The 24,905-nt window shown below is 46.4% G+C and overlaps 1 protein-coding gene across 1 annotated transcript in view; it reads right to left on the bottom strand.

The window, feature by feature from the left end:
• Positions 1 to 24,150, bottom strand: part of LOC138663811 (zinc finger protein 432-like) — a 244,210-nt gene extending 220,060 nt beyond the window's left edge. Inside the window, exons 1-8 of the mRNA XM_069750152.1 lie at positions 24,105 to 24,150; positions 22,096 to 22,245; positions 21,787 to 21,966; positions 21,581 to 21,704; positions 21,400 to 21,497; positions 6,349 to 6,498; positions 6,034 to 6,213; positions 5,827 to 5,950 (exon numbers count right to left, since the gene is read on the bottom strand). Of these exons, the coding sequence (XP_069606253.1) occupies positions 5,827 to 5,950; positions 6,034 to 6,213; positions 6,349 to 6,498; positions 21,400 to 21,497; positions 21,581 to 21,704; positions 21,787 to 21,966; positions 22,096 to 22,191 (952 nt within the window). The 5' untranslated portion in view covers positions 22,192 to 22,245; positions 24,105 to 24,150. The remainder of the gene's footprint in view (positions 1 to 5,826; positions 5,951 to 6,033; positions 6,214 to 6,348; positions 6,499 to 21,399; positions 21,498 to 21,580; positions 21,705 to 21,786; positions 21,967 to 22,095; positions 22,246 to 24,104) is intronic.
• Between the last annotated feature and the right edge of the window lie 755 nt (positions 24,151 to 24,905).

The raw sequence follows: 24,905 nt of genomic DNA, 5'->3' as shown, positions 1-24,905 counted from the left end.
AATTACAACTGCAAGAAACTAAATAAACTTTTAGTACGCTGCACACCCTTCCTCCCTCGTACTTCTCCGCCGCATCAGCACACCCAGTACATTCCCTGAATAATACCCAGCTCCACCCTCCAACCTTCACATTTCAATTACCAGTGTACTGTCAGTCCATCTCTTTTTCCCCTTTTTGAAAGAATTAAAATACCTCCCGACTAACCCACCCCACATTTTCAATCTCCTTTCCCTTTAAGCTTTTTAGCATTAAGATCTATCCACTGGGTAGCGTCCTCCGGCGTCTGGAAAAAATGAATCTTATCCAGCGCTACCACTCTCAGTCGTGCCGGAAACATCATGGAGTATTGCACTCCCAGTTCTCTCAGCCGTCTCTTGATACCCGTGAACATCATCCGTTGTTTCTGTACCAGGGCGGAATAGTCAGGGTAAATAGCAACTCTTTGACCTCCAATTGTCAGATCCGTCATGTCTCTAGCTTTCCTCAGGATAATGTCTCTATCTCTGTAGTTTAGGATTTTGGCAAGCATGGTACGGGGATTTGCTCCAGGGACAGGTGGTTTCGGTGGGACCCTGTGGGCTCTTTCTACCGCAAATACTTTTGTCAGTGCTGCATCACCAAAGGTCTCAAGGAGCCAGCTTTCAATATACTCCGTGGGATTCCTCCCCTCAGTTTTTTCAGGGACACCCACTATACGAATGTTATTTCTTCTGGACCTGTTCTCCAGATCCTCATTTTTTGCAGCCAGCTCCGATATTGCCTGAGTAAACTTCCTCTCCGCTTTCTGCAGCTGCACTATATGGTCTTCTGCCGTGCTCACTCTTTCCTCCACAGCCCCCACACGTTTGTCAATCTTCTGCAGGGCTGCATTTATCTGGGCTGTATCCCCCTTGACCTCCTGTAGCTGCTGGGTGAGGGATTGTTTGCATGATGATACCAGTGCAAAGACATCTCTAAGGGTGGGCTCTGCTCCTGACTCCTTATCTTCAGATCCCCCTACTACCACCGCCATGTCACCATCCCTGCTCCCCTGTTGTACCTCCTGCTCCTCTGCTGGGCTTTCCTCCTCTCCTTCTGTGTCTGTGTCTGCTCCGGCATCCTCCTCTGCTTTTCCTGTGTTCCCTGCGGCCTCCACTCTAGCAAACTGCTGGAGCTTTGCCGCCGCCGACATTCTCTTCTGGCATGCCGCGTTGTCCTTCTCCGCCTTCTCTCTGGCGTCGGCGCCATCTTGGCTGATCCCAGCCTCGCCGGCTCCTGCATCTCTTTGCCTCCTCCTGGTCATATTTGTTGACCTCGAGGCCGCCTCTATTCACCGCCGCACTCCCGGGACTTTCCTGCAGCCGGTAAGCGCCTTGAATCGCCGCTCAGCTGCGGCTTATAAGGATAAATTGTGCGTTAGCAGCGGGAGCGCTCTGTCACACGTCCGCTCACATGGACGTTCAGGCCACGCCCCTCAATTGCCTCGTTCTTAAATAGACAGAAAAAAACTGAAATCCTAGCCCTATATAATGATATTGTGGCCTTGGATGCTTGCCATAAGAAGGAATTATCAGGTGACGTACTTTCCCAACTCACGAAAAAACACCAATCTCTAAAAGATCTATTAAATATTCGCACTTCCAAATACTACCTTTCCTGGAAAAATAAAATTTTTGCTCATGGGGATAAAGCCTCCAAACTTATGATCTTCCTGATCAAAAAACGCCAAGCTCGAACCTTTATCCATAAAATTAAATCTACTGATGGTCAAACTACGGAACAATATAATCAGATCACTGATGCCTTTTTGACCTTTTTTAAGGATCTATATCAACTCCGTTAAACTGATTCAACAGAAGACAAAAATCAAAGGCAAACCAAAACCCAAGCTTTCTTATCCTCCCTACACCTCCCCCAACTTTCTGTTCTCCAGCAGGAATGCCTGCTCAGACCTCTCTGAGCTACAGTCCACTCTGTCTGGAAGGGCAAAAGGGAAATCCCCAGGCCCGGACGGTCTCCCTAAAATATACTACAAATCTTTCTTTGACATTTTCGGTCCCCACCTAATAAATGTGTGTAATGCAGTTCTGGGTGGAAAATCTTTCCCCTCCCAATCGCTAGAAGCCCACATTTCCCATCTTCATAAAGAGGGGAAAGACCCAGAAAGTTGTGGAAGCTACAGATCTATTTCCTTGCTTAATGTGGACCTAAAAATGCATGCAAGTCTTATTGCAAGGAGACTAGCGGAGCTATTACCACAACTCATCTCACCCAACCAAACGGGCTTTGTGGCAGGCCGGGAGGGGAGGGACAACACCTCCAGAATTCTACACCTGAATCAATACGCAAAAATTCACGGGACTCCCCTTGTTTTATTGGGGACAGACGCCGAAAAGGCCTTTGACAGGGTGGACTGGACATTCTTACGTGAAACTATCCTCGCATTTCACATCCCCCCCAGTTGGTGGACGCAATTTTCCAGATGTATACCACTCCCTCAGCCCGACTAAAAATTAATAACTTATTATCAGACCCCTTCTATATCCAAAATGGTACGAGGTAGGGGTGCCCTCTCTCTCCGATTTTATATGTGCTGGCCATGGAGCCTCTAATCCAATGCATTCAACGTAACGTAGATATCAAAGGGATCCAAGTAGGCGGCTTCCATCACAAATCTGCAGCGATGATCTCCTGGTGGTACTGTCTGACCCTGGGAGGGGTATCCCTGCCTTCGTCCGTACATTAGAACTTTATGGGGAACTATCCAACTACAAAATCAACATCACAAAGTCAGAAGCATTGAGCCTTAACTTTCCCAGGTCCGAAATTGATAGACTGAAAAAACTTTACCCTTTCAAATGGCCCCCTAAATTCATAACAAATTTGGGTATCAAAATTGGGAGGTCGATGGGAGAACTCATGTAACTCAATATTGTGCCCTTACTAAAACAGGCTACCTCCACGGTCAATTCCTGGAAAGCCCCCTTCCTATCCTGGATGGGTAGAAAAAATCTGCTGAAAAGTATTATACTACCTAAATTCTTATACCTCTTCCAGATGCTCCCCATCTACATTCCAAAACACTATCTGGCCAAAATTAACTCTTTCTTTATCAACTTTGTCTGGAATAATAAACGCCCTTGAATCAACGCTATCACATTGGCTTTATCAAAGTCGGAGGGAGGCATGGGTGTCCCTGATATCTTCCAATATTATAAAGCCGCTATGCTCTCTAGAGTAGTTGATTGGATCGGAAGACCCATTGAAAAACTATGGCTGCCCATTGAAGAACACCTCGCCCCTATCCCCCCAAGAACCATGGCATTACTACATGACTACTCTAATTTAAACCAACTTCTTTCTAACGAATTAACTATACCTGTACTTAAAATTTGGAGAACCGAGTTTTCCAAACTAACACCACCTATCTCCCCAATTCTGACAATACAGGACATCATTGGCCCGATCCCCCTTAAATTACCCCATGGGGGCTTGCCCAGACTACCGTTACCAATCAACGTCTTCTTCATAGAAGGCTCAGTGATGAGCTTCCCAGAGTTTCAGACATCTAACCCCCATTTAAACATCACTTTCCTTCACTATAAAATACTAAAGGATTATTGCTATAAAAAGAAAGATCAGCTTAATCTATTCCGCCCCACTACACCCTTTGAACAACTCTGCGCCCAACATAACCCACCAAAAAAGGTCCTATCCAAACTCTACAAAACTCTGATTGCCGAAAAAGCCGTTGCCAAGAGAGCATTTATAGGACTCTGGGAACGGGATCTCAATATTTCGTTCACACAAGACCAAATCACTTCGATTTACAATAATTCACACGGACCTTCCCAATGTGTGAAGTTACAAGAAAACTCTTACAAAGTGATATCAAGATGGTATCGCTCCCCTTCCCAGATTCACCTGTGGCACCCACCCACTCCCGAGACATGCTGGAGATGCTGCACTGATGTGGGTTCCTACCTACATATCTGGTGGACTTGTCCAAAAATCATGCGCTAGGGTTGAGCGACCTTGACCTTTTTAGAGTCGAGCCGTGTTTCGCGAAACCCGACTATCTCTAAAGTCGGGTCGAGTGAAATCGGCCAATTATGGCGTAAAGTCGGGGATCGACCGAAACACGAAACCCAATGCAAAGTCAATGGGATTTTTTTTTTTCCCCTCTCTCTCTCTCTCTCTAAGACCTATGTCATCACTCTGCCCACGCTCCTTCAATGGCTGAAAAAATGGCGCCAAGCGCGTCGTACGAAACGCGACTTTGGCGCCAAAGTCGCGTACCGCATGGCCGACCCCACACAGGGGTCGGGTCGGGTTTCATGAAACCCGACTTTGCCAAAAGTCGGCGACTTTTGAAAATGAACGACCCGTTTCGCTCAACCCTATCATGCGCTATTGGCAACTGATAGCAGATATTATACTCTCACTACTAGGCAGAGTCCCATCCCTAGATCCTCAGTCTGTGCTACTCAACTTTCCCCTTCGGCTCAAAGAATCATCGATGTCCAAACTGGCTAGTAATATTATAACGGCCGGAAAATATCTAATTCCCACCCTATGGAAATCTACTCTTATCCCCACAAAAAAACAAGTCTTAGACAAAATAGATTTATTATACTATACAGCTGAATTAGTAGCTAACACCCAGGAGTCTCTCGACTCCTTCCGGAACATTTGGAAGCCGTGGTCCGTGTACCGCTCCAGCTCTGATTATCTTTCAAATACCTCCATAGACACAGAAAACTAATTGATTAATTTTCTCCTCCAATCAACACCATACGTGGGATGGCTCGTCCTGAAGTTCCACCTTATTCTGGATCATCACCTCCTTCCTGACCTTTTCCCCCCGTCCCCTTATAACCTTCCCCCCCTACCTCTCTTTCCCCCCCCCTTCTTCTTCTCTCCTTTCCTTAACCCTAAGTTGCTGATGCACATATTAACAGGGTTAATCTTGAATCACTATGCCCTACTCTTCGACTTACCGAGTTGGCCCATTGATCAAAGGTTAAATTTGGGCCCTTTATCTTGGTTCAATGTAATCTACGTGATTCTACATGATTATCCCTTTTCCTACATATGTTTTATTATCTTACAATGTGTTTGTGTGATCTGCTTTGTCTTTTCCTGTATTATACATCGTTTTCAATAAAAAGAAAGTTGAAAGAAACAAATACTGATGTAAAACACTGAATGTGTGAACGTGGCCTTACTCAGACTGTTCCCACACTTCTATCATCCCTAGGATTCATAGCATTGTTTCCAGCTACTGGAACTACTGCTATCTGTTCCCCGCTTGTTCTCCTCTGGCCATTGAATTGCAGTCAAGTTCCTCCATTATTATGACAGCCACTGACTGAGAAGAATCTGTGACTTCTCTGCAATAAGTGGCTACTACTCACCTTGGTCGTCGCATGTAAGAATCTCCTCTTTACACCACTCATCATCCCACACATATGTTTCTGTAGTAATATGGGTCAGATCTTCACCCTGAAATAAATATTGTCAGCTCTAATCCTGCCATCTCCACCATTCTCAATACAGAGGTATAAAACATACAATACTGATGGGTAAACAAGACTGAGCACAAGACCTTCACAGCCATCTACACATCATAGGGGAGATCTCATGACACCTTCTCTCCATCTACCTGATAATCCTGAGGAACATCTGGATCTTCTTGTTTACAGTCCTGCGGAAGAAGAGGACGGGGACATCTCTCTGGTGTTCTCCTCTTACTGGATAGAACTGGAGGAAACATATACAAGGACTGAATTAATTCTTTACATACAGATAATTATAGGCTGTGTGTATTTAGTCCTATCTATTACCTAGTGATGTGAGGGGCTGGGGAACCTCCATCATGACGTCGTTGTACAGATCTTTGTGTCCTTCTAAATAATCCCACTCCTCCATGGAGAAATAGACGCTGACATCCTGACACCTTATAGGAACCTGACACATACAATGATACTGTCATCATCCCGATCCCTTCATAGCGTTACTGTATAATGTCCCAGTATTCCCAGCAGTGTCACCTCTAGAGTCAGCAGCTCAATCATTTTATAAGAGAGTTCAAGGATCTTCTGGTCATTGATGTCCTGATGTATCAGGGAGTGAGGTGGAGGCCCCGGTATTGGGCTCAGGGGTCTTCCCCATCCCTCAGACACAGGGTCCTGAAAGCGCTCAGTAGAGGTCTTCTTCATTACTGTGTAATCCTGGTTATGGAGAGACACATTGATAAATCTCACTACAGACATTTCCAGAGTCCTCACCTCTCCAGTGCTGTACATCTGTTATTTCCATTTCCATAGATAAGAATGATGTAATGTGACATCATCAGAATCATTCACCTCTATATTAAGCCAAAAGAGAATCTCAACGGTGATGTGTAAAATCCTCTCCGCCATCTTGTCCCTGTCCTTATCCATCCTTGATGGGTAAATCTGAAAAATCTTCTTATACAGGAGATCTCCACTGAAACGATCCAATATTGTAGGGACCTGAATGGGGAAAAGATGACAATGTAACATTATAAAGAATCATTTATAACAATACAATTACTTGAGATAAGGGAAATATGGAGATTTTGATTACCTATCGTAAAATCTAATTCTCGGAGGCTTCATTGGGGGACACAGGAAACTAAATACTGTAAAATAATCTCATATTTCTCTACCGCTTCACTGGGGAACACAGGAATTCATGGGTGTATGCTGCTGCCGCTAGGAGGTTGACACTATGCAAAAAAAAGTTAGCTCCTCCCCAGCAGTATATACCCACCAACTGGCAGGAAGCTAATAAGTTAGTCAGAAAGCAGTAGGAGAAGCAACAGGTATACAACTATCATAACATAACCACAATGAATAATAAACAAGGGCGGTGTCCCCCAGTAAAGGCTCAGAGAAAGATTTTACGGTAGGTACCCAATATCTAAATTCCTCTACCGCTTCAATGTGGGACACAGGAAACCATGGGACATCCAAAATCAGTCCTGAGGATGGGTAAAAATAGTACTGTCAAATCAGAGCTCGAGTCACCGCTGTTTGCAGGCCGAGGAGGCCCCCACTATGAATGGAGTGCGCGGTGACCCTAAGTGGACGCATTCTGTTACTAAGTCGGCAGGCTTCCAAAATGGCAAAGCGAACCCAGCAGGCAATGATAGACTTGGAAGCAGCCCTTTTCGAGTACCTTCAGGGATTAAGGACAGCGAATCCACACATCTGATGTGTGCTGTGCTGGGAGGTAGATACGGAGGACTCTTACCACGTCCAGTTTGTTTAGAGACCACCCTCAATGATGAAAAGGGGCGGACAAAAGGAACAAAGAACAGTATCCTCATAACATCATATCTCCTTAGGGAGAAAGGATGGTATCGGACGTAACACCACCTTGACCTGGCGGATCCCTAGATAAGGGGAGCGACAAGAGAGCTGTGAGTTTGGAAACTCATCCGATAGAAGAAATGAATGAAAGATTTCTAATAGAGGTTTGAATGTTAATTCTTGAAGAACATTAGCACTAACTTGAGATCCCAAGGTACTACCGGAGGCTGGTGGGGGAACAGAGTACCCATATCCCTGCAAGGGATGGAAAGGGCAGACACCCGCCTCTCGAGAGAACAGAAGGATAAGCCAAATTCCAGGCCCAAATATAGGATTGACAATGTGGAAAACAGATGAAAGACTATTAATGAGATCTGATTAGATATGCAGCGGCGGAAAAAGACTCTCCACTAAAGGTAGGAAATGCGAGAGGAAGACTTCATAGCTCTGAACAACCTGATTGGAGAATACGGCTGATTTCAGGACCGCGGTCTCAAAAGCCATGCCGTTAAATTGAGCGACTGAGAATTCTGGTGGAATAAAGCACCTTGCGAGAGAAGATCCAGAAGTTTCTTCGGCGTGCCCGTGAGGAAGTTGATAACTTCTGCATACCAGAGTCTTCTGGGGCGATGAGGATGGGAACTCCCTCTGTTTTGATATTCTTGACCACCCTAGAGATCAGTGGCAAGGAAAGAACGGGTACGGGAGGGAGAACTGAGGCCAAGGAATAAACAAACTATCAGTGCCGATTGCTAGGGTGACATGTGATCTGAAGACTACTTGTAATTTAGACTGGATCATTGTAGAAGTAGGACCTGACACACTGGATAGTTGACAGATCATTAGAAACGCTGCTGCTATTAGTCATGTTGGGTCTAACTACTGGATAGTGGGTAGAGCACCTGAACCACATTGCAGGCAGTGATATGGTTCACTGTAGATGGAGGTCCTGACTTGTTGGATAATTCTTGGCAAGTCTAATTCACCAGATGGAGGACAAGGTACCTGGATCATAACCATAATCAAGGTTGAGTTACGTGGTAGAGAGGGAGTCTGTGGGTAGAGCATTTGGACTGCAGCAGCAAACGGTCTTATGGTACATGATAGACGGTGTGACTGACATAATGGATAGCAGATAGAGCACTTACATTTGCTGCTGCGATCGGCCATGGTAGATGGTGCATCTGACTCCCTGGAGAGTGGGCAGGAGACGTGTTCCACTGCTGCAATCGACCATAAGGTATGTGGTAGATGGTGCATCTGACTCACAGGATAGTGGCAGGAGACGCGTACCACTGCTACAATCGACCATGTGGTACATGGTAGATGGTACATCTGACTCATTGGATAGTGGACAGGAAACATGGACCGCTGCTGCAATCAACCATGAGATAAGCAGTAGGTTGCGAGTCTGACTCACCGATTAGTGGACAGAACACTAGTACCGCTGTTGCAATCGACCAGGAGGTACATGGTAAATGATGCATCTGATTCACTAGATAGTGGTTAGAAAATGTGGACTGTGGCTGCGATCAACCATGAGATACGTGGTAAAAGGTACATCAGACCCACTGGATAGGGGACCGAACACTCGAGCTGTGATCCCTATAGTACCTAGCGTCTAACTCCCTGTGGATGGAAAACCCGGCAGGCAAAAGGAAAAACAACACTCCATTGCTGAAGACGAGCTCTGGATATCTGACTGAATAGAGAGGAAATAAGGGGAGCTCCTGGAGGAAGAAATGTACTTTAGGGACATCTGCAGGAGCTACATTGGGAGGTGCCTTAAGATATTGTATGCATAGACTAAGGACAACTACATCTGTGTAAAATAAAAGTGAGTCCTGGAGTAATGGACTATATCTTTTTTTTTTTAGCATTGCAGACTCAGGTGCTTTAAGTTGATGAGCCACAAGCTCTAGATGAATTAGGAGGGTGAGGAGGGAGCTTTTCTGGAGGGATTAGTTCAAGACAGGGAAAAACAGAAACATCTAGATGGAGCGTCTAGATAGAGCATTTGGCCCAAACACTGCAGAACAGCAGGTGAATGTCTAAACATGATACGTGTAAAACTGGAATCATGGAACAAAGATAGGGCTAAGGAGAAGGCGTTAGAAGAAAAAAAAAAGGCGCACTGAGTTCACATGCGCCAGAAAGAGAGCCGAGTTCCCGCACTTCTGGGAAGAAAGTCACATTGTGGAAGAGGATGGTGGGCAGGGAACAAAAGAGAGCCCGCGCAACTGGTAGACTAATTGGCGAGGGCGTGTACCGACTGCGGGAGCAGGGCCCGAAAGGTGCCAGGAATGGGGAGCTCCCTCTTATTTTCCAGGGACTTATGGGGAGGGATATCTGTCCTGAAGGCCTCGGAATCCATCTTCACAGCATGATAAGGACAACGGTCATCAGACGTCCCGGACAGACGGGCGGCTATACGGTACCGATTCCGTCTTTCTACCCTGCAGGCTACGGTGTAGTGGCAAGGACCAGTCAACATTTTCCTCGGTGTGGATGCCCCAAAAACTCTTGATGTGCTGTGAGGCATAGCGTCTGCCTGGTAGACACGAGAGGGTACAATATTGAACAGTTCTACAGTGTTCCCAGTTTTTAGGGGGAGAGCGGAGTAACAACCACTCCGTTGTCCAGAATCACAAGCTGTGGTCTGAAAAAGAGAGATCATTAATAAAAACAACAAAACCTAAATGGTAGAGACAGAGCTGAGTGCAGCTAAAACTAATTAGCTTCCTGCCAGTTGGTGGGTATATACTGCTGGGAGGAGCTAACTTTTTTCCATAGCGTCAACCTCCTAGCGGCAGCAGCATACACGCATGGATTCCTGTGTCCCCCAGTGAAGCAATAGAGAAATATGAGATTATTTTACAGTATTTAGTTTCCTATATATTTTAGACCACACACAACAAGCAGTTTCTTCCTCAGAGTCGGCAGCTGAATACGTTTCTCATAGACTCATCTTCCATAACACTAATTCTCGTCTCATTTACCAACCCTGGAATCGGCATTAGCAATACTGCAGGAGATATTCATTAGTAATTCCGTCACTGAGCTGGACCGGAAAATGTGGGAATACAAGTGTACGCTGGTAGGCACACTATTGACGTCGTTCCCACCTGACAGCGGCGATTCAGTGGAAGAACAAGACGGTGGAGGAAGTCGCTAACGCACCTGGGGCACGGGCACAATTTCGAAAGGAAGGTTAGCCTGGGCAAAATGTGGAAAACCGTCCTCAGCAAGCCACAACATCCAGCATCACCATCTGATACGCTCCGTATTATTAGGATGCAGCATTTCAACAACATGGTGGAAGAGTATGTGTCCACATGTCTCCACGTACTGAGTGATGGGTCTACCCCATTTAACTTCTGTGTCTCCAATCTGGTCACATGACCTGAGCTTGCCCTTTATGCCTTGGAGGTGCTGGCCTGCCTTGCAAATGAAACTGTTGGAACGTGTGTTTAGCATGGCAGAGGGTGTAATCACAGACAGGAGCATCCGTGAGCAAACTAACATTTAATAAAATTAACCAGGTGTAGATACCACAGAAATTTTTGGCTAAATAGATAAGTAAACCAGCTGCACCCACCCATCGTTATACTCCACAGCAGTTAGTTTGTTTTATTTGCAGCTTCCAATGTTTTGGGGCCTCCCCAAATTTAAATATGATTAATTATTATTATTATTATTATTAACCTCTTCATGACCCAGCCTATTTTGACCTTAATGACCTGGCCGTTTTTTGCAATTCTGACCAGTGTCCCTTTATGAGGTAATAACTCAGGAACGCTTCAACGGATCCTAGCGGTTCTGAGATTGTTTTTCCGTGACATATTAGGCTTCATGTTAGTGGTAAATTTAGGTCAATAAATTCTGCGTTTATTTGTGATAAAGACGGAAATTTGGCGAAAATTTTGAAAATTTCGCAATTTTCACATTTTTTATTTTTATTCTGTTAAACCAGAGAGTTATGTGACACAAAATAGTTAATAAATAACATTTCCCACACGTCTACTTTACATCAGCACAATTTTGGAAACAAAATTTTTTTTTGCTAAGAAGTTATAAGGGTTAAAATTTGACCAGCGATTTCTCATTTTTACAACGAAATTTACAAAACCATTTTTTTAGGCACCACCTCACTTTGAAGTCAGTTTGAGGAGTCTATATGGCTGAAAATACCCAAAAGTGACACCATTCTAAAAACTGCACCCCTCAAGGTGCACAAAACCACATTCAAGAAGTTTATTAACCCTTCAGGTGCTTCACAGCAGCAGAAGCAACATGGAAGGAAAAAATGAACATTTAACTTTTTAGTCACAAAAATGATCTTTTAGCAACAATTTTTTTATTTTCCCAATGGTAAAAGGAGAAACTGAACCACGAAAGTTGTTGTCCAATTTGTCCTGAGTACGCTGATACCTCATATGTGGGGGTAAATCACTGTTTGGGCACACGGCAGGGCTTGGAAGGGAAGGCGCGCCATTTGACTTTTTGAATGAAAAATTGGCTCCACTCTTTAGCGGACACCATGTCACGTTTGGAGAGCCCCCGTGTACCTAAAATGAAAAAGTACTTTTTTTTTCACCAAAAAAATAGAATTATTCTTACCGTTAATTCGGTTTCTAGTAACCCACCACGACAGCACACCTGGAGGATGTTACCCCTTTCCTAATAGGGACAGGAAATGACAAGAGGTTAAATAACCCCTCCCTCATCCTCCCCTCAGTGTTATTATAAAGGACCACAGGAGAATGAATGCTTCAAATTATATTTATTCTTTTCAGAACGTATATTAAGCAAAGGGAGGGATTACTCCTGCTGTCGTGGTGGGTTACTAGAAACCGAATTAACGGTAAGAATAATTCTATTTTCTCTAGTAACCCCCCACGACAGCACACCTGGAGCAGTACCCAAGAGTAATTTTTAGGGAGGGACTACAGCACTAAGGACTTTTTCTCCGAAGGCTAAGTCTTCTTTTGACATCAGGTCAAGCCTGTAATGTTTGGAGAACGTATGGACCGAGGACCACGTGGCCGCTCTGCATATTTGCTCGATGGAAGCACTGGCTTTCTCGGCCCAGGAGACAGCTGTTGCTCTAGTAGAATGGGCTGTAAGCTTTCCTGGTGGTGGAAGGCCTTGAATTTGATAAGCCTCCAGGATTGCTCTTTTGATCCAATTTGCAATTGTGGATCTGGAAGTCTTCTTCCCCTTATTCTGGCCGAGAAGATGAATAAACAGATTTTGATCTTTTCTAATCTTTTCTGATGCATGAAGATAATAGAGTACCATTCTTCGAACATCCAAAGTATGGAAATGTTCCTCTTCCTCATTCTTTGGTTCTTGATAGAATGATGGAAGAATTATCTCCTGCGATTTGTGGAAATCGGAGACGACCTTTGGGAGAAAGGATGGGTCTAATCGTAGGATAAGCCTGTCCTGAAGAATCTTCATGTAGGGCTCGTTGATTGATAGGGCTTGTAGTTCACCCACTCTTCTGGCTGTTGTTATAGCTACCAGGAAGGTGGTTTTCCAAGCGAGTTTATCCATGGTTATGGAAGATAAGGGTTCAAATGGTGGCAGTGTAAGTCCTTTCAGGACTATATTCAGGTCCCAGGATGGAACTATATTTATGGGTCTTGGAGATATGCGGGATGCCGCCGTCATGAATCTTCTTACCCATCTATGGTTGGCTAAAGACTGGTCAAAATAAGAGCTCAAGGCTGCCACTTGTACCTTGAGGGTGCTGGGTCTGAGACCCTTCTCCAGCCCATCTTGTAGAAAATCCAGGATCTTGGCTAGGTTTGGTTTATCTGGGTTAGGTTGCTCAGGAGCACACCACGTGATGAACGTCTTCCAGATCTTTTGGTAAATAGAATTAGTTACCGTTTTGCGACTTTTTTGTAATGTTTCAATTACTCTCTTTGATAGTCCTCTAGTTCTCAGAATTGAGAATTCAGAAGCCAGGCATTTAGGTGTAGCCTCTCGGGATCTGGATGCAGTATTGGCCCCTGGTAGAGAAGGTCTTTGACCGGTGGAAGTGCTATTGGCCCATCTATCTTTAGACTGATGAGGGCCCCAAACCAACCTCTTTTGGGCCAAAGTGGAGCCACTAGGATCACCTTGAGTTTTTCTGCCCTTATTTTCTGCAGGACTTTTGGTAGGATCGGCAATGGCGGGAACGCGTATGCTAGCGAGAATGTCCATGGCTGGACCAATGCGTCCACAGCTAACCCCGGATTCATCGGATCTAGCGAGAAGAACTGGTCTACCTTTGCGTTCTGACTGTTCGCGAACAAGTCCACTTCTGGCTGTCCCCATCTTTTGACTAGTATCTGAAAGACTTCTGGGTTTAGGCTCCATTCTCCTGGATGGACCTCTGTTCTGCTCAGGAAGTCGGCTTGTACGTTTATCTCCCCTTTTATGTGTAGGGCGGATATGGAGAGAACATGTTCTTCGGCCCACGAAAATATTCTTGCTGATATTCTTTTTAGATCTTCGTGTCTTGTACTTCCCTGGTGGCGAAGGTGGGCAACTGTTGTCATGTTGTCTGAGTATATTTTTAAGTGGGAATTTTGTACAAGAGTTACCGCCGCTTTGAGAACTTCTTCTACTGCTTTTAGCTCTTTGTAATTCGAGGATTGTTGTGTTATTTCGGCTGACCAGAATCCCTGGAATATGTGCTGGTCTACCGTAGCTCCCCAACCTTTTCCACTGGCATCTACTGTTATGGTCACTGCTGGGACCTGCAACCAGGGAACTCCTCTCATTAAGTTCTCTTTTTGTAGCCACCATGTTAATGAGGACTTTACATGCGGTGGTATCCGGATCTTTTTGTCTAGAGAACCTGGGGATCCGTCCCAGCTTGACAGAATATGAGTCTGAAGTATCCTGGTGTGGGCTTGAGCCCATGCCACCATCTGGATGCAAGATGTCATGGTACCTAGAACCGACATGGCCCATCTTAGAGATACTCTCTTCTTGTCCCGCAATGTTCTTATCCTTGATGTAAGCAGGGACCGTTTTTGTTCGGGCAAGAAAGATGTTTGTCTGTGGGAGTCTAATAAGACCCCTAAAAGATCTTCGTTGTGGACGGAACCATATCCGATTTTTTGGGGTTTATCACCCAACCCAGAGATGACAGGATCTGGACTGTTGTTTGAAGATGTTCCTGTAGAATTGGAACCGTGGGAGCCACTACCAAGAGGTCGTCGAGGTATGGGATTATGCATATTCGTCGACTTCTGATGTACGCCATCACCTCGGACATGACCTTTGTAAAGATCCTTGGAGCTGATGATAGTCCGAATGGGAGGACATTGAACTGGAAGTGGTCTATAACTTCTCCTCTGGTGACTGCAAACCTTAGAAATTTCCGATAGGTTGGATGGACTGGGACGTGATAATATGCGTCCTGTAAGTCGATGGTTGCCATGACGAAGTCTTGCCCTATTAAGGGTACTGTCGATCTGACGGACTCCATTCTGAATCTTCTGTAGGTTACATATTGATTCAGCGGTTTCAGATTGATTATCATCCGATGGTTTCCTTATCAGAAATAGGCTGGAATAATGGCCCTTGTTTCTTTCGTCTTTTGGGACTGTGGAGATCACCTTGTTGATTAAGAGATCTTCTATCCCAGTTATCAGGGTGGACTGTAGCTTCGGTGTTGATAACGTTGTAGTTTTCATTCTTTTTTGGGGATATGATGTAAACTCTATTTTCATCCCCTCTTTGACCAATCTTAAGGTCCACTGATCCACACCGATCTCTTGCCAGACTGGGAGGAAGTTCGAAATCCGACCCCCCACTATGACGGCGTCATTGCTTTCTCTGGTTTTGGGGTTGTGAAAGAAAAAGATTCCTGTCTTTCCCTCCTTTCGGATAGCTCCAGCGACCTGTTTTACCCTTTCCTCTGTATTGAGGAGTATGCTCCTGCTGAGTGCGGAAGGGTCTTTTCCTAGGGTTTCTAGGTTCTGGTAAGGTCTTTTTCTTGTCTGAAGCCTTCTCCAAAAGGTCACCCAAGGCTGGTCCAAACATATACTTTCCTTTAAAGGGAATAGAACACAGCCTCATCTTGGAAGTCATATCCCCAGACCAGGATCTTAGCCAGAGTGCACGCCTTACCGAGTTTGACAGTGCGGATGATCTCGCCGTCACTCTCACGGATTCTGCAGAAGCATCTGCTAAAAAGCCTGTTGCTTTCTGGAAGATAGGCAAGGAGGCCAGAATATCTTCTCTCGGAGTACCTGAGGACAAGTGCTCCTCTAGCTGCCCCAGCCAGCGATGCATCGATCTAGCCACGCAAGTGGATACTGAATTGATGTTCAGTAAAGATGCTGACGTTTCCCACGACTTCCTTAGTAGTCCGTCCATCTTACGTTCCAGAGGGTCTCTCAGTTGGGAGGCATCCTCGAATGGTAGCGTGGTCTTTTTGGCTACTCTGGCAATCTGGACGTCCACTTTTGGGACTTCTGACCAGCATGACGCTGTCTCGGCATCCACAGGAAATCTGTCTTTAATTTCCGCTGGAGTAGTCAGCTTCTTTTCTGGGGATTCCCACTCGTCCAGAACTAAATCTCGGATGTTTTGGTGAATAGGAAACACCTGACGCTTCCTAGAACGAAGTCCTCCAAACATCTCTTCTTGCACGGACTGTGCCGTCTTCTCTTCCTCAACCTCCATAGTTTTCCTTACAGCCGTAAGGAGTTCTTCTATATCAGATGAAGAGAAGTAGTATCTCTCTTGCTGGACAGTTTCAGAGTCCAGGGATAATTCACCCTCCTCTGGGGGTTCGTCCGACGTCTCTCCCTGAGAGTCCTCCTGCTCTTCCTCCTGTGGATTAAGTTTCCTTTTCTTAGCCTCAGGAGGGGCACTAGGAGATGGTGTAGGCTGAGAAAGAGTGGCCAGAGATGTTTTAATCTCCTGCTGGATTAAGGTTTTAATCTCCTCTATCAGGGATGGCCGTTCCTCGCTGATAATTTTGTCTGTGCATTCTTTGCACAATGATTTCTTGTATGAAGAGGACAGCTTCTTCATACAAACTGCGCATTTGCGGGTAGTTTTTGTTTTGCTTCCTGATGTGGGTTCCTTGTCCCCCTAAAAAGAAAGGGGAGAAGGAATCATAAGACTACAACCCACATCAGGGAATGGACACCCGGGGCCAGACTACTCACTGGGGCCGGGATGGTGCTGTGTTCTGCAGGTGCAGAGCGCGAGGAAGCAGACATCTCCATAGTCTTCACCACACAGTGGTCCTACCTGCGATGTCTTCCTGTCCAGGGCCTGAATATATAGGCGACCGGACGCAGCACCTGTCCTCCTGGATGAGGACCTCCTCCTCCGGTGTCCGGAAGTACGTGGGGGGAGAACGCCGACGTCTTCCATGCTATCTCCTAGCGTTCCTGGCTGGAACGCACGAGGAACTTCCTGATTCAGAGAAGCCGGCCGGCGTCTGACGTCACATCCGGCCGCCGGCTTCAGACCGGAAGTACCCACACACGCGCGCGCGGTGCGGAGGAGGAGAAGGGCTGGAGAGCTCAGAGAGGCCTCCAGCCGAAGAACGCCCCAGACCTTACCCGCAGGCGCGGAATGGTGGCGAAGGAGTCCCGAGTCGGAGGAGACGGGAGCAGCGACAGGGAATGGACGTAAGTCTGATCCCAGCTGCCCGGCCAGATTATCTGTATTCCCCCCGGTGACCGCTGCCGGCACAGTGCACCTGGGATGACCTCTTCATCCCTAGTAGGGACAGGAAAGAACACTGAGGGGAGGATGAGGGAGGGGTTATTTAACCTCTTGTCATTTCCTGTCCCTATTAGGAAAGGGGTAACATCCTCCAGGTGTGCTGTCGTGGGGGGTTACTAGAGAAAAATTCTTTTCACCTCAATTTTTTCATTTTTATATGGGCAATAGGATAAAATGGATCCTAAAATTTGTTGGGCAATTTCTCCTGAGTACACCGATACCTCACATGTGGGGGTAAACCACTGTTTGGGCACACGGCAGGGCTCGGAAGGGAAGGCGCGCCATTTGACTTTTTGAATGGAAAATTAGCTCCAATTGTTAGCAGACACCATGTCGCGTTTGGAGAGCCCCTGTGCTCCTAAACATTGGAGCTCCCCCACAAGTGACCCCATTTTGGAAACTAGACTCCCCAAGGAACTTATCTAGATGCATATTGAGCACTTTAAACCCTCAGGTGCTTCACAGAAGTTTATAACGCAGAGCCATGAAAATAAAAAATAATTTTTCTTTCCTCAAAAATGATTTTTTAGCCTGGAATTTCCTATTTTGCCAAGGGTAATAGGAGAAATTGGACCACAAATGTTGTTGTCCAGTCTGTCCTGAGTACGTGGATACCCCATATGTGGGGGTAAACCACTGTTTGGGCGCACGGCAGGGCTCGGAAGGGAAGGCACGCCATTTGGCTTTTTAAATGGAAAATTAGCTCCAATCATTAGCGTACACCATGTCGCGTTTGGAGAGCCCCTGTGTGCCTAAACATTGGAGATCCCCCACAAATGACCCCATTTTGGAAACTAGACCCCCAAAGGAACTAATCTAGATGGGGGTTCAAAGTGCTCACCACACAAGTGCTTCACAGAAGTTTATAACGCAGAGCCGTGAAAATAATAAATACGTTTTCTTTCCGCAAAAATGATGTTTTAGCAAGCAATTTTTTTATTTTCACAAGGGTAACAGGAGAAATTGGACCCCAGTAATTGTTGCGCAGTTTGTCCTGAGCATGCTGGTACCCCATATGTGGGGGTATACCACTGTTTGGGAACACGTCGGGGCTCGGAAGTGAGGGAGCACCATTTGACTTTTTGAATACAAGATTGGCTGGAAACAATGGTGGTGCCGTGTTGCGTTTGGAGACCCCCTGATGTGCTGTAACAGTGGAAACCCCTCAATTCTACCTCCAACACTAACCCCAACACACCCCTAACCCTAATCCCAACTGTAGCCATAACCCTAATCACAACCCTAACCCTAAGGCTATGTGCCCACGTTGCGGATTCGTGTGAGATTTTTCCGCACCATTTTTGAAAAATCCGCGGGTAAAAGGCACTGCGTTTTACCTGCAGATTTACCGTGGATTTCCAGTGTTTGTGCGGATTTCACCTGCGGATTCCTATTGAGGAACAGGTGTAAAATGCTGCGGAATCCGCACAAAGAATTGACATGCTGCGGAAAATACAACGCAGCGTTTCCGCGCTGTATTTTCCGCACCATGGGCACAGCGGATTTGGTTTTCCATAGGTTTACATGGTACTGTAAACCTGATGGAACACTGCAGCGAATCCGCAGCGGCCAATCCACTGCGGATCCGCAGCCAAATCTGCACCGTGTGCACATAGCCTAATTCTAAAGGTATGTGCACATGCTGCGGAAAACGCTGCGGATCCGCAGCAGTTTCCCATGAGTTTACATTTCAATGTAAACCTATGGGAAACAAAAATCGCTGTACACATGCTGCAGAAAAACTGCACGGAAACGCAGCGGTTTACATTCCGCAGCATGTCACTTCTTTCTGAGGATTCCGTAGCGGTTTTACAACTGCTCCAATAGAAAATCGCAGTTGTAAAACCGCAGTGAAATGCGCAGAAAAACTGCGGTAAATCCGCGATAAATCTGCAGAGGTTTAGCACTGCGGATTTATCAAATCCGCTGCGGAAAAATCCGCAGAGGACCAGAATACGTGTGCACATACCGAAACCCTAACCCTAACCCTAGTTCTTACCCCAACCTTAGTGGAAAGAAAAAAATCTTTATTTTATTATTGTCCCTTCCTTAGGGGGTGACAAAGGGGGGGGGGGCATTTACTATTTTTTTTTTATTTTGATCACTGTGATAAAACCTATCACAGTGATCAAAATGCACATTGGAACGAATCTGACGGACGGCAGATCCGGTGGGCGCACTGCGCATGCGCTCGCCATTTTGGAAGATGGCGGCGCCCATGGAGAAGACGGACGGACCGCGGGAGGCTCGGTAAGTATGATGGGGTGGGGGGGAGCATGGGGGGGGGGGGTGTATCGGAGCATGGGGGGGATGGATCGGAGCACGGGGGGGGGGGTGGATTGGAGTGCAGGGGGGTGGGATTGGAGCACGGGGGAAGCGGACAAGAGCACGGGGGGAGCGGACAGGAGGACGGAGGGGAGCGGAGCAGTGTGCAGGACTGATTGGAGGACTGGGGGGGGGGGGGTGGATAATAAATCGGTGACGGTGAAGGGGGGGGGGGGGGCAGACCAGTGTTTCCAGCCATATTGCAGCATCGGCCATGGCTGGATTGTAATATTTCACCAGTTTTAATAGGTGAAATATTACAAATCGCTCTGATTGGCTGTTGAAAGTGAAACTGACAATCAGAGCGATCGTAGCCACGGGGGCTGTACTACCACTCCCCCTGTCCCTGCAGTTCGGGTGAAATTGGAGTTAACCCTTTCACCCGATCTGCAAGGACGCGATCATTCTGTGACACAGCATACGCGTCACAGGTCGGATTGGCACCGACTTTCATGACGCATACGCTGTGTCACAGGTCGGGAAGGGGTTAATCATAATAATAATAATAACAACAAACCACAAAAGGCTGTTTTGATGTGTTAACCCACACAGGCTTTTTGGCAGAGTACGATCACAGAGACAGGTGCAGAGTTCACACACAGAACCCAATACTGTCCCTCACTGGAGCGGTGTCTTGTCCCTATGTTAATCACAGTAGAATGGCGGTGTGCTGGCCAGTCATAGACATGCTAATACTTGGCACGGCTGTGATGGCTCTTTCAACAAACTTTATTCGGTATATGACCACCAACAATACAACAGACTTACAGAAAAAGTCCATGTTTCAATTTCAGCACCTGACATGGTATAAACCCCAAACATTAAATTTAGGGTTTGCTCATCTCAACTCATTTCCATCAGATGATACTGACATTTGACCCGAAATACAACAAGATGGGACAAAGCAAGAACTTGACTTGGCCCCAGAAAAAATTTTTTGAGACGAATTTAAAAAGATTGTGAATTGAATTGGAAAGAAATTGGTGGCCTTTATCCACGACTACTGAGTACACAAGGATGGTACAGTGAAACTGCAAATGATCATTAAATTAGATATTTTTGCCCTCTTTTGGAAACTTTTGCCTACAGATGACCAGAAACAGTCTGAACCTGTCAATGAATGCATGGAAAGAAGCCAGCATGATGTGGACTGTGGAAGAGATGTATGTTACCATAAGGAACACTTATTTGTATCGGATGATATAAGACAACATGAAACCGGACAAAATGTCAAAAAAAGCAAAACCTTACCTTGGCCTCAGAAAAAATGTTTGGACAATTTTCAAAAAAAATTATGAATTGGTGTGGAAAAAGATTGGAAGATGAGGCACTTCCACGACTAGCAGGCTGTTATGGCAGAGATAGGTCCAGAGTACACATACGGGCTTTCTGGCACAGTACTCCCACAGACATGGGTGGACTCTATTGTGGATATTCTACATATATTCTCTCATTCCTTGCAAGATGGAGTCTATGATCAGATAAGAAGTCTCAGGAATGTCTTTGTCTAAACAGACTTAGGCCGGAGTCACACTACAGCTAGACTGAGTCTCGCAGGTTAAAAACAAGCTCTGGCATCGATACTCCGGAGCGGAGCGTGCAGCTCCATGTATTGCTATGCGGCCGCACGCTCCGCTCTGGAGTGCCGATGCCAGAGCTTGTTTTTAACCTGCGAGACTGGGCCGTATCTCGCTGCGTGTGATCCCGGCCTCATAGAAAACATAGGAAAGTGAGAAACACACCTACACCATTCAGCTTGGAGTAGGCCGTATTACTTTAGACAATGAGATGTATGTATGCTAATGCCAGCATATGTTTAGAGATAAGCTTAGCCAATTATGTTGTTATAGAGCATGAATACTAATAACCTATATAAGATGATGTCATGAGGTAAAGAGACATCTGCTTTGGTACTCAATGTATCAGTGTAGCTCTTCTGTGCACACATTTGAATTTTTACAATTTAATTTAGAGCAGGAACAACACCTTCTCTCCACCTACCTGATGATCCTGAAGAACATCGGGATCTTCTTGTTTACAGTCCTGTAGAAGAAGAGGATGTGGACATCTCTCTGGTGTTGTCCTCTTACTGGATAAAACTGGAGGAAACAAATACAGGGACTGAATTCATTCTTTATATACAGATAATTATAGGCCGTGTGTATTTAGCCCTGTCTATTACCTGGTGATGTGAGGGGCTGGGGAACCTCCATCATGACGTCCTTGTACAGATCTTTGTGTTCTTCTAAATACTCCCACTCCTCCATGGAGAAATAGACGGAGACATCCTGATATCTTATAGGAATCTGACACATACAATGATACTGTCATCCCCTGATCCCTTAATAGCGTTATTGCTCAATGTCCCAGCATTCCCAGCATTGTCACCTCTCCAGTCAGCAGCTCAATCATCTTGTAGGTGAGTTCTAGGATCTTCTGGTCACTGATGTCCTCATGTAGCATGGGGTGAGGTGGAGGCCCTGTGATTGGGCTCAGGGGTCTTCCCCATCCCTCAGACACAAGGGTCTGACAGAGCTCACTAGAGGTCTTCTTCACCACTGTGTAATCCTGGTTATGGAGAGACACATTAATAAATCTCACTACAGACATTTCCAGAGTCCTCACCTCTCCAGTTCTGTCCATCTGTTATTCCCATAGATAAGAATGATGTAATGTGCCGTCATCAGAATCTCTCACCTCTCCAGTAAGCCGGAAGAGGATCTCTAGGGTGAGGTGTAATAGCCTCTCCACCATCTTGTCCCTGTCTCTATCCATCCTCAACGTGTTAATCATGTAAGTTCTCTTATATAGAAGATCGCCACTGAGAGGATCCGATATTGCAGGAATCTGAATGGGGAGAAGATGACGATGTAACATCATAAAGGATCCTGCGTAATAATACAATTATTGGAGATAATAAGGGGAATCATATGAAATCGATTATTAAACAGTATTCATTTTTTAACACCTTCTAAAAAATCCTATATATTTTAGGTCACACACAACAAGCAGTTTCTTCCTCAGAGTTGGTAGCTGAATACATTCCTCATAGACTCATCTTCCATAACGCTAATTCTCGTCTCATTTACCGACACTGGAATCGGCATTAGCAATACTGCAGGAGATATTCATTACACGTGACAGGAGAAATAACTACTTCATGATGAGGACGACATCTTCATCTTCTACTACGGCTCTAGGAACATATCTGGCCAGAGTCCGTCACTGACTCCATCACCACCGGCCGCATGAATGTTTCCCGTCTTCCCCGGGCCGTAATCTTTTATTCTTTTAGATCTCCTATCTAATACACATAAGTTTGAGGCATTTATAAAAGCTGTTTGTAAGAACTTCGCGGACAGGAGGGATTTGATGCCAAAATCTACATGTAGAGGTTTAGGTTTTTGATATTTTATTCTGGATATGTTTTTCTGAGATTTTCTCCTTTGATTTCCGTAAATTACATGAAAAAAAACCAACAGAAAAAAAACCAGGTGTAAACAAAATACAATTGGCACGAACAACTCTGAAAAACAAATATCATTTTTTGCAGGAGAGCTCAGACCGTAGATAACAGCCCCTCATACATCTATAGCACCGGCCCCGGGGCCACATCTCCAGCCCTGGGGAACTGATCCAGGAGGTCGGTGCTGTGTCCTGGGGTCATCTGTATCTGCACCAGGAGTGGAGGGAAGGGATGAGATATTTATTAGGAGGTGGGTGACATATTATGGGGGGCAACTTGTACTATCATAATGTGTGTGTGGGGGGATGGCGGTACTGGGGGAACATTATATTGTGTGTGGGGGAATGGCGGTACTGGAGGAGCATTATACTGTGTATGTGGGGAAGGCGGTACTGTGGGAACATTATACTGTGTGTGGGGTGATGGCGGTACTGGGGAAACATTATACTGTGTGGGGGATATGGTGGTACTGTGGGAACATTATACTGTGTGTGGGGGGATGACGGTACTGTGGGAACATTATACTGTGTGTGGGGGGATGGAGGTACTGGGGGAACATTATACTGTGTGTGGGGGGATGACGGTACTGTGGGAACATTATACTGTGGGGGGGATGGAGGTACTGTGGGAGCATTATACTGTGTATGTGGGGAAGGCGGTACTGTGGGAACATTATACCGTGTGTGGGGTGATGGCGGTACTGTGGGAACATTATACTGTGTGTGGGGGGATGACGGTACTGTGGCGACATTATACTGTGTGGGGGAATGGCAGTACTGTGGGAACATTATACTCTGTGTGGGGGGATGGTGGTACTGTGAGAACATTATACTGTGTGTGGGGGGATGGCGGTACTGGGGGAACATTATTCGGTGTGGGGGGGGTGGCGGTACTGTGGGAACATTATACTGTTTTTGGGGGGATGCGGTACTGGGGGAACATTATACTGGGTGTGGGAGATGGCGGTACTGGGGGAACATTATACTGTGTGTGGGGGGATGGCGGTACTGGGGGAACATTATACTGTGTGGGGGAAGCAGAGGGGGCCATGTACTGTGTGAGGAATACGTTTCCTCATTTCCTGTTTTCCACAGTTGGGTCGTATCTATCAGAGGAAGTGGAATTAAAACGTTATTATCCTTAGAAAGTACAACAGAAAAACACCGAAATAGTCTCAGCATTGAAGGGGTTACTACCCCCACCTACCCACCCCCAGTAATGGAGAATCTCCAACACCTACCCTCACCTGCAGACCCGCACACCACGTGTGTATTGTATGACTGTTCTGTGCGTGCGCAGGACCTGAGATGAGGTCACAAGAGGGGAGGAGTCAGGGGTCACATGATCAGGGGCCTCAGTGTCTGCAGGACTCTGCTGTGCTGGTTGTCATGGTGCTGGATGAGGGGAAGTTTATGTGTGGGGTCAGGAGGGGTTTACAGGGTGGATGTAGCAGAGTCGTGTGTGTACGAGGTGTATGGAGCAGAGCCGTGTGTGTACGAGGTGTACGGAGCGGAGCCGCGTGTGTACGAGGTGTACGGAGCGGAGCCATGTGTGTGCAAGGTGTACGGAGCGGAGCCGGGTGTAGAAGGTGTACGGAGCGGAGCCGTGTGTGTATGAGGTGTACGGAGCGGAGCCGTGTGTGTATGAGGTGTGCGGAGCGGAGCCGTGTGTGTACGAGGTGTACGGAGCGGAGCCGTGTGTGTGCGAGGTGTATGGAGCGGAGCCGTGTGTGTATGAGGTGTACGGAGCGGAGCCGTGTGTGTATGAGGTGTGCGGAGCGGAGCCGTGTGTGTACGAGGTGTACGGAGCGGAGCCGTGTGTGTACGAGGTGTACGGAGCGGAGCCGTGTGTGTACGAGGTGTACGGAGCGGAGCCGTGTGTGTGCGAGGTGTATGGAGCGGAGCCGGGTGTATGAGGTGTGCGGAGCGGAGCCGTGTGTGTACGAGGTGTACGGAGCGGAGCCATGTGTGTGCAAGGTGTATGGAGCGGAGCCGTGTGTGTACGAGGTGTACGGAGCGGAGCCGTGTGTGTACGAGGTGTA

Source organism: Ranitomeya imitator, chromosome 2, assembly GCF_032444005.1.
Source record: "Ranitomeya imitator isolate aRanImi1 chromosome 2, aRanImi1.pri, whole genome shotgun sequence".
Classification (NCBI taxonomy): domain Eukaryota; kingdom Metazoa; phylum Chordata; class Amphibia; order Anura; family Dendrobatidae; genus Ranitomeya; species Ranitomeya imitator.
Note: the sequence above shows the minus strand (reverse complement) of the source record. Positions and strands in the feature narration are given on the sequence as shown.